The sequence below is a fragment of the Poromitra crassiceps genome, assembly GCF_964638095.1.
Source record: "Poromitra crassiceps genome assembly, chromosome: 5".
In the NCBI taxonomy this organism is placed as follows: Eukaryota; Metazoa; Chordata; class Actinopteri; order Beryciformes; family Melamphaidae; genus Poromitra; species Poromitra crassiceps.
This window is the reverse complement of record NC_139642.1, coordinates 37,991,555-38,001,734: the sequence shown is the minus strand read 5'-3', so window position 1 is coordinate 38,001,734 and position 10,180 is coordinate 37,991,555. Positions and strand designations below refer to the sequence as shown.

Sequence of the window (10,180 nt, the reverse complement as noted above, 5' to 3'; positions counted from 1 at the left end):
GATGGTGCCTGGGCCCAGCTCGCCCGCCTCAAACTTATGGCCACACACCTGCAGAGACGTGTGTGTGTGTGTGTGTGTGTGTGTGTGTGTGTGTGTGTGTGTGTGTGTGTGTGTGTGTGTGTGTGTGTGTGTGTGTGTGTGTGTGTGTGTGTGTGTGTATGTGGAGGGGACAGACACGTAAATAGGTTGAAGCAGCAGGAACAAACTAACAGGAATGCAAAACAGAGCTGCTCTTAGTGTTGTGGAAAGTTTGTAGTTCCACCATTGGGTCAGTCAGTGATTGCTGAGGGTACTTGAAATATGAGTGAAATTGTATAAGCATTTTCATATGCGACAATATAAATTATTTCTGTTGCCTACTCTCCTCAGAAGGTTTACCATTTAGAACTTGACATTAACTGTGTTGTAATTGTCCTGTTTTTACTCAATACAGAACAAAATAAGAACTACAATACACAATTAGAAAAGGCAAACTTTTCTAAAGAAAATGTAAGTATGCTTGGTGCCCTGGCAATACCCCTGCCCTTAGACTTGGTGTTCACTAGTCAAGATACAAGATACAAAATGTTTATTGTCACTCAATGTACAAGTACACATTCTTGAGCTGTGTTGTGTTCCATTACATATAGTTATCATTGTCATCCTCATCCATCATCATCATTGTCATCATTACCATCATTGCCTCATCACCCATCACTAACACTATCATTGTCACCATCAGTCATTATCAGTCATCATTATTGTGTGTCTCGTCGGTAGCCTACATCAACATCAGAAACATCAAATCTGTTACATTCGTCATGGTATATTGCTTATTGCCCATGCATATTATTGCATATTGCCCAGAGCTGTTGTGTCGTTTGCCAGGGTGTTTTATGTATTATTAAGGAGTCTGGTGGCCTGGGGAATGAAACTGTTCCTCAATCTGCTCGTGCTCATTTTTTGGGTTCTGTATCTCCTCCTTCATGGCAGATGGCGAACAGGTTGTTGAGCGGGTGGTCTTTGATGATTTTCTGGGACCTCTTGAGGCAGCGCTAGTTCAATCAGGAGTGACTAGAGACCAGTGAATGAATGAAATATTTATTACAATAGCAAATTAATTATGCATTATGGAAAATATGATGAAAATTGTATTGTTAATAGTTTTTGGCGCTTAGACACCACAGGGAGATATTGAGATAGAGCTGCATCAGCCATGAGCAGCAGCCAAATATATCCCCTGTAGAATCTAGATCAGGGGTGTCAAACTCATTTTAGTTTACGGGCCACATGTGACCCAATTTGGTCTCAAGTGGGCCAGACAAAGTAAATCAATAATAACCTATTAATGACAAAATCTCCGAATTGTTAACAGGTGAGACCGTTTACACCAGCCGCACGCCATGCCGTGCTGAAGCCGCGGTGAAGCGATCATTCAGGATTCAGTCTTGTTTTCCAGGCGTGATGCGTGAAGCTTTAAGCTGCCAGGCATGAATTCAAGTGTTGTCAAGAGTTGTGGGCGGGTTCAAGGCGCGCTAAGCAAGACACTGGGGAAAAGAGACTGCTCCTGGTGTGACCGGTTAAGCATCAGTTCAGCTTGAGCCTGCCTCAAGCTTCAGTTCTGCCTATGTTCTGCCTGTGGTGTGAACAAAGGCTAGTAATCGAGTGTGCGAGATGCCTAGTGTAATACAACTCCATACTCACATTATTGCTGCTTTTCCACCGCATGGTTTGTGTTTAGTCTCTGTGATCACATGTTTGAGTTCATTCACATGGTTCTCATGTCTATTCATGCCATGTGTAGGTATTGGGTCCAGCCGCCCCGGAGACCGATCCAACCCGATCGGACTGTTCTCACCCACAGATTCAGTAGGTTCGTCATCAGCCCCATTCCTATCGCTGAAAAACCTGATAGTAATGTAGGTTTCAATGGCTGTTATCAAACAACTTTATATTTAAACAAATAAAACAATTTTAGGGTTAGGTTTAAGGTTAGGGTTAGGGTTAGAATTAAATAACAAAAAGCGTTAAAATAATATTTACACGTAAAATAGAAAACTATGGCTGATAACGAATCGCTGATAACGACCCTCTGCGCCTACTAGCAGGTAAGTAGGGCCCTACTGGCCGATATGGGGTGATAAGACGCTGATAACGGCGATTGAATGGGGTGACAATGATCCATAGTCCCCCCTTTGATGGGGGGCAATTAGTTACTTTACTTTGTTACTTAGGTTTCAGGTTTCATTTATTAAAATTTGGCTAGGCAGGATACAACAGTATAAAAACAGTTTTGAAACAGTGCTCCTGAAATGCATCAAAACTTTACAGTGATCAATCTTCATAGATAATAGCTATACATTTAGCAACACACAGGAAGAAAAGAGAGTTCATGTCTTTTGGTTCTGCTTGTGGGCACAACATATTCTCTAGGCCGACGGAGAGAGTAAGTGGAAGTTGAGGCTGGATGGAGGAAACGGATCAACTTACTTACTGTTAAAGAGTTTATAAAGTTATTCTTTGGTAAAAGTAACTAGAAAACCTGCAGTAGCAATATGGCTTGCACTGACATAATTGTTTTAAAATGAAAGTTGATCTGTTTTTAAAATGGTAAGCAGATCTCACTTATATCAAGCAGACTTAGTTTGGGTTTTTCAATTACAGCATCATATTCTCTGCACTATACACTGCAGGATTACGGAATCTTTTTAGACTTAAAAAAAAAAGTGCTGACGATCTATTATACTATCAATGGTGCTGACAGAAAGTTGAAAGACAATGACAGAAACACTAAAGTAGCGACATTCTATTTTTAAAAAGTAACTAATAATCGATTAAATTTTTATTAAACAAACACTTTAAATCACAAGTTAGAAAGAGGGAAGAAGTTATTTTTATCATAGGTTACAGTACCAAGGTCAGTGACCTGTGTAATAACAGTGTTATTAATCTTTGTTCTCGACTCAGAAATACACAGAAAGGTTGATGAAGAGAAAGAGAGGGGAGAGAGAGACAGAGCCTGGAACATGGCTCTGTGTCTGTGTGTGTGTGTGTGTGTGTGTGTGTGTGTGTGTGTGTGTGTGTGTGTGTGTGTGTGTGTGTGTGTGTGTGTGTGTGTGTGTGTGTGTGTGTGTGTGTGTGTACCTCTATGACAGACAGCAGGATCTCAGGAGCACTGGAGCCCAGAGCCATCAGCGTCAGGTTTGACACCGTCTCGTTCCAGATCCGAACCGTGGCCACCGACGTCTCGCCGTTAGGCATCGTGATCGTCACCTCCTTCTCCTGTTGGCCATTACACACACACACACACACACACACACACACACACACACACACACACACACACACAAACACACGCAGAACACTTTGTGTTAGTTTTTAGAGCTATTGGCATACATGATTAACAATGTGTTTCACCTTTCCGGGAATCCAATGGGTGACATCAGGTGGCTACGTCCATATTCTTATTCACCTTATGTAGCCACGCCCATTTGACCCGGTTGTGTGGCCGTATCAAAACTTCCGGCTAAAAATAATAATAAAATAAAATAAAAAATGGCTGCACTGCTCCAATATCATCTAACTCTGAATTAACTAATAATTTAGCCAATTGTATGTAACATACCAAATAAAAGCAAACGGCAATGTCTAAGAATGCCACGCCATGTAACTGGCTCGTTAAGTCTCGCATTCCAGGGAATTACGTTAACGTCTGCGGGTCTTATTGACGTGAGTGGCTCGAGCTGCCTCGGAGGAGAGACAACTATCTGAAGCTTTCTTTGTTGGAGTCCAGGTATGTTTTACAAGAAAGTGCTCGTCATTGTCGACGATAACGTTATCTGACCTGGCTAACAGTGGATATTCGCTTGCTTGCTGTGTACCGGCTCAAAGTAGTAGGCTACGTTCTTTATTTTACCCCTTCACTGTCCGCTCCAAAAACAACTCTCTTATTTTGCGCAGTGACCGCCGGAAGTGTTAAAAGGACCTGGAAGAATTTGGCCCACTGTAAGGTCTGAACATAAGGTGAATACAGTCTATGGGATTAGCACTTTGAATAGTGACCTAAGAGGTCAGGTGAGGGTACAGGTTCTTGCTCAAGGACACTGTGGCAGGTGCAGATTAATGGTCTGCTGCTGGGGAAAGAATAGAACCTGTGACCCACCTGCTGTCCCATTTACATCCATACAAACACAGCTTCATCCCTCTCTCTCTCTGTTCATCAATATGAGCTCTCTATCTCCTCTAGACGCATGCGTCCTTACATTAAGCATTAAGGGCAGACCACACACACACACACACACACACAGACGCCTGCACGCACGCACGCGCACGCACACACGCACACACACGCACACGCACACACACACACACACACACACACACACACACACACACACACACACAGAGCACTCTGGAGTGGAGCATATTAAGCATGATTGATGATGGTACTTTCTTTCTCTCCGTGTCTCTCATACATACATGATGCTCACACACTTTCTAAATGCTATAGCATCATAACACATCATAACACTGCTGATGGATGAATAGACTACAGGGCTCTCTTAAACTCCACCAATTTGTCTCTATGGAGATGTTCAGGATGCCTTTGAGGATGCATTTTGTGGGGATTGCACATGCTTCTCATAGTCTTGTTGTCATGTGATTTATATTGTTTTATACTGGAATGTTTTTTGCACCGTAATGTTTCTAATGTTTCTAATGATTTGCTCTAGGCTACTTGTTTGTCATCCAGAGAGGTGATGAACACAGAGCTTCCCACACACAGTGTAAAGCCGTCCTCCCTCCTGCGAGCAGAGATTATATTGATATGCAAATTGGCATCATGTCACTTATCACATAACCCCCCCTGCTGAATGTGCTAGTGCAGTGATTCCCAAACTGTGGGCTGTGGAGGTACTGCAGGGGAGTGCTCTGCCAACACTCCCGATTTTTGCAGGCGATCAAATGGCTGTAGAAGGGTCATTTTTAAATCTACAGTGGAAGAAACTAGAAGACCTAAGGCATCCATTGCTACCATAATATGTTAGCTTGTCGGGAAGGGGGCTAAATAACGGTCCAAACGTAGGTTAAATTTGGGCAAGGGAAAACTATTTCAAAGGGGTCCCTTGACCTCTCAGCTCAGTTTATTTGAACGAAAATTGGTTCAATGGGTAACCACGAGTCTCCCCTTTACAGATAAGGTTGCATTTTTCACAGCCTAGCATTAATAGCTTGTGGATTGATTTCTTCTATTTTGCCGAAGTGTTTTTGTACGTCGATGGATTATTAATTTCCCTTATGCCCCAGTTCACATGCTCTGTTAATGAAATAAAAAAATATATAATATAACATATACAGTAGGGAAATACATCATCTTAGTTTCGTGTGTTGATCAGAGTTGTGAGTAAAGGGTTGGGTGGGCCGCGGCATGCTCTGTGCTAGTGGAAAAGTGAATGTATAATCTTGTGCTGTAATCAGGGCGTCCTTGAAAAAGGAAGCTTGCTCTCAATGGGGCCCTCCCTGAATGAATAAAGGTTTACACACACACACACACACACACACACACACACACACACACACACACACACACACACACACACAGGGCCCATCAAACACACACACAGAGCATATGGAGAACGTAGTAGCCGTGTGTCGGACGATCAGACAGTCGTTTACACTAACCTTGAAAAAGATGGATGGATGCCCTCTTATCTATCCCTTCTGTTCCAGTTAAACCATTGCTCCCCTCTTCTACCTCTGTCTCTTCTACGTCTCCAAGACCAAAGCTCTGGAAAAACTTGTCGAGGAGCTTCTTCAAGTTGTTGAAGGAAATAATATTGTTGACAAATTTCAATCTGACTTTCGCCAAAAGCACAATGCCACTTAATTGTTTCCTTAGGGGGGTAAAAATGTCTTCCTATTTTACTTATTTGATTCTTTTAATGTACTGTAATACATTTTGCTTGTTCTCTTAGATGAATTGTATGTTTTTCAATTAATGTTTTATGTAAAGCACTTTGAATTGCCTTGTTGCTCTAATGTGCTATATAAATAAACTTGCCTTGCTTTGTCTATATTCAGCGTGTATATTCCCTCCAGCTTCTCTCTCTCCTCCCTCTCTAGACGACCTTCCCATCTCCTCTTCCTCTTCTCCCACATGGAACATCAGGCTTCATCCAATCCTCCCAGGACTCCCTCCCCTATATATCTATGTCCTAATTTGCTTACAACAGCATAACCTCAAGACCTGCACCACTACAGGCCGCTTGGGGCAACGCACGCACACACACACACACACACACACACACACTAGATGCTGCTCATTACCACAGAAACCAGCATACAGTGTACATGCATGGCAAAAAAAAGACATGTAAATTACACCTGCTGTGATCAGTATCTAGTCATAATGGATGCACTTCATGACAATTATCCTCTTAGAAACACACATTGTGTAGTGCTCTCTCTCTCTCTCTCTCTCTCTCTCCCCCTGTAAATGGGCCTTTTTCACAGCAGCCATTTTGTGTCTAAAAGGCAGAAAGTAACACAGGTGCAAGCAATGAGAGTTCCCAACTTCCAATCCATTTAGGTGTTCCAGTGCCGGCGCCTTCGTTAATGTTGTGGTTGCACCTGTGTTATTTCCTGCCTTTGAGACACAAAATGGCTGTTGTGAAAAAGGGGGTAATCTACCGGTACATTGATAGAGACTCTATGGGTGGACAGGGAAACCATGCAGGCCTGGTTTAGTGTGAAGAGACAATGATGTGATGATGCAGACAGATTCTCTCACTGCCCTTCCTCGCAATGCTGGCCAAACACTCATAGCAAGCTTTGATGAATCACAGCTAAATCATAAACATATTCCCATCGACTTATGAATGGATAAAGCAGCTCCAGCAGGAAGACTTTTACCCTGTTCAAGACAACTCGGACCACCGGAAAAAATTGGTTCTGAGCTGTAAAAAGTGAATTGAACGGTCGTCCAGGCCGGAATTACAGCTCAGAAATTCGGGTATCATCCAGAGCTCCGAGTTGCCGTCATAGCCACATCAAAATGGTGACTTGTATCGTTAATGGTAATCACAGAATTATTATAAAAACGTTTGTTAGCGTTTTAACACAACATTTGATGTCTCAATGATGTAATGTTAACGTTAATATGTGTTTGTGTCATCTATGTTTCACTCTGATTAGAGCAATATGTGAAATTCAGCATTCAGTTAGCATTGTTAGCTAGTAGGTAGCTACAATGCTGCACAGGTTGCTATAGCAACCTATAGCCTGTGTTTGCCCAACACTCCCCAAACCAATGGTTACTGTACAGCAGGTAAATCATCTCAGCTCCTCCAGCGGTTATGTTGTCTGTGTAAAATTATATCTATGACATCAGAGCATTTATTTAATAGCCTATGAAGATTTAAGAGGATTTGAAAAAAGTTTCTCTCCAAAACAAGACAGAACAAGGCCATCTGGGAAGAAACTGACACCTACTGTAACAAACTGATTCCTGGCATGAAAGTAAAGCGAACGATAAAGTTGTGAATCATCTCATCCTTTTCTTCCCAAATATTTGTATATAAGAATAGAATCCTCTGCATCACCATCTTGGAATACTGCAGATGAACTTCGGATTTGTGGATTCATAGCCAGACTGTATAATGGATGTGAAATCAAGTGTGGCTCAGTGCGGAGAGAGAGAAAATGGCAGCATCTGAACCCTAGCGACCCTCTGTCTTATACTGTGAGACAGAAACCTTGTTTTTGTATTTAGGTAGGAGAGAGTTTAAAGTGAGACAATTTTAAATGGCTTTGTTTTGTTCCATGTAAATTGGAGTTCCTCAAACCGTGTAAAGAAAAAAGGTTTTGTTCATTGCGTTCAACAGTTCTCGATAATTAAAAATTAAATTGAAATGAAACCCATTTACTTACTGGCTTTATGGGCCTTATGCTTCCCTTAGTTCTGACAGCAAGGTATTTATTTATATGAATGCAGACTGCCGACTCCTCACAAAGCTAAAAGAGAGAGTCTGTTGACTTATTACTGTATGATTTGTACAGACCCAAAGACATGCACTAACTGCCAATATGCAAATTAGGATCCAAATATGTAATTAAGGAAGCAAGTCTGAGTGATTATTAAGGAATCTGAATGAGTAATGAAGCTTATTAATATTGATATTCAGCAGAGTATTAATTCCCAGGTATACATGACCTCCATCCATACTGTATGTATGCATACATCCTAGCCTCTTTCCATGTCTTCATCTTTCTTTCCCGCACTCAAACTTTGAGGTGATACTGTACTGAAGCCACCAAGTGATCAGTGATGAAGAATGAGGAAGACTACTAAGAACACATCCATCCATCCATCATCCAATCATCACTCCCTTCACTTCCTCACTCCCTTCTCTACCTACTGAAACATCTGTCCATCCATACATTAACCTCATAAGATTTTGTGTGATATGAGCACAACTAAAACAATGTGGTTAAAGTTAGGGATAGGATTTGGTCATGGTCAATGCTTACATTAGAAAAATGTTTGTAAAAGATTAAAACTTCACACATGGTAGAAATGTCATTCTATTCCAAGCTTGCAACATATTGCTTTCCCTTTTCGGAAATTCAGACCCAATTTAAACAGCAAATTTACTTCCTTGATTTGATTTATTTCCTATTGAAACAGGATGTTGGGGGCGGGACATAACGCAGGGTGGGTTAATTCAAAAGTCTAAACCAATGGGAGATTAGTCAGGGAGAGAAAGGGAGTTTGACTTGATGGGAAAATACTACAGTACTTACTACAGTACAGTACAGTACAGTACAGTACAGTACAGTACAGTATAGTACAGTACAGTATAGTACAGTACTTACTACAATACAGTACAGTACAGTATAGTACAGTACTTACTACAGTACAGTACAGTACAGTATAGTACAGTACTTAGTAGAAACTTACTCGTGAAACATGAGGTCACCATTACTGTTTTCCAGGAAGAGTAATGGGAGTTCATTTCGTGGGGACTTTAAGGGTGAGATTAAGGTTATGGTTAAGGTTAAGTAACTAGTTTGGGAAAATATTTGGTCATGGTTAAATGAGGAAAAACTTTAGCTAAAAATTAAAACGTCACTCACAGTAGAAATCTCCTTAATAGAAGCTTGGGATTGACATTTGCATTTTAAGACTTTATGCTTATTATTTTGCGAAGCTTCAGGAGATCAGATGTCCCATCCTGTCCCCTCCCCTCCCCTCTTCCTCACCTGTGAAGTGATGACCTCAATGGACGCCATGAAGCGGTCGGCGATGATCGACACGCCCAGGAACATGTACATGAGCCCCACGAAGTAGACGACGGCCCGGGCCACCTGCTCGCCGAGCTCCGGCGGGGAGGGCTTCCAGACAGGCAGCAGGATACCGGGCCGGCACACCGGCACCTCCTCGCACTTCAGCTGCCTGGCGCTCTTGGGGTCTGTGCCATTACTGTAGGAAACGGAGGGCTGGAAGGAGGCTGGGACCATGGAGGGCGACAGTGACGCCCGCGGGGAGTTGGGGGGCGAGGGCTCAGAACCAGGGCCGCCGCGCTGGGACTCCGGCTGGCAGGGGCCAAGGAGGAGGAGGAGGAAGAGGAAGAGGGAGGGGACGACAGACATGGTGGCCTGCGGATCCCTTCAGAGGGAGGGAGGGATCAGAGGATGGGGGTTAGGCCAAGGAAGAGGGAGGTGGGGGGAGGGGGGACGCTGGGTGGAGCTGGGAGTGGTGCAACTTGCTCACCTGGAGGAGAGAGAGAGAGAGAGAGACGAAAAGAGAGAAGAAAAAGAACAAATTAGACTGGGGAGGCCCTCGACCGATTTTGAACACACATTGCATCACTCACATAACACACAGTTATGTGTGTAACACACAGTGTGTTACAAAGTGATGCCAAGGGGCAGCCGGGTAGTGCAGCGGTATTCAACATGAGGGCCACAGGTTCGAGCTCCCGTAGTACCTCTGGCTTGGCTGGGCTGTCCATACAGACACAATTGGCCGTGTCTGTGGGTGGGAAGCCGTATTAAGGGTATGTGTCCTGGTCGCTGCACTAGTACCTCCTGAACCCAATCTTTACCTAATCATCAAATGTACGATCCCCAAATCCAGCTCGTTGTCAGGTGTGTGTTGCCTCGATAACACAAAACAAAAAAATCGAATAAAAATCAAAGT

The 10,180-nt window shown here is 42.9% G+C and overlaps 1 protein-coding gene across 4 annotated transcripts in view; it reads right to left on the bottom strand.

Moving 5' to 3' along the window:
* Nucleotides 1–9,327, bottom strand: part of slc8a2b (solute carrier family 8 member 2b) — a gene marked incomplete at its 3' end in the record, with an annotated part of 45,979 nt that extends 36,652 nt beyond the window's left edge. For all 4 annotated transcript variants that reach the window (XM_083637927.1, XM_083637928.1, XM_083637929.1 and 1 more), the window contains exons 1-3: nucleotides 9,241–9,327; nucleotides 3,124–3,261; nucleotides 1–48 (exon numbers count right to left, since the gene is read on the bottom strand). The exon at nucleotides 1–48 is cut by the window's left edge and continues 180 nt beyond it. In XM_083637927.1, the coding sequence (XP_083494053.1) occupies nucleotides 1–48; nucleotides 3,124–3,261; nucleotides 9,241–9,312 (258 nt within the window). In that variant the 5' untranslated portion in view covers nucleotides 9,313–9,327. The remainder of the gene's footprint in view (nucleotides 49–3,123; nucleotides 3,262–9,240) is intronic.
* Between the last annotated feature and the right edge of the window lie 853 nt (nucleotides 9,328–10,180).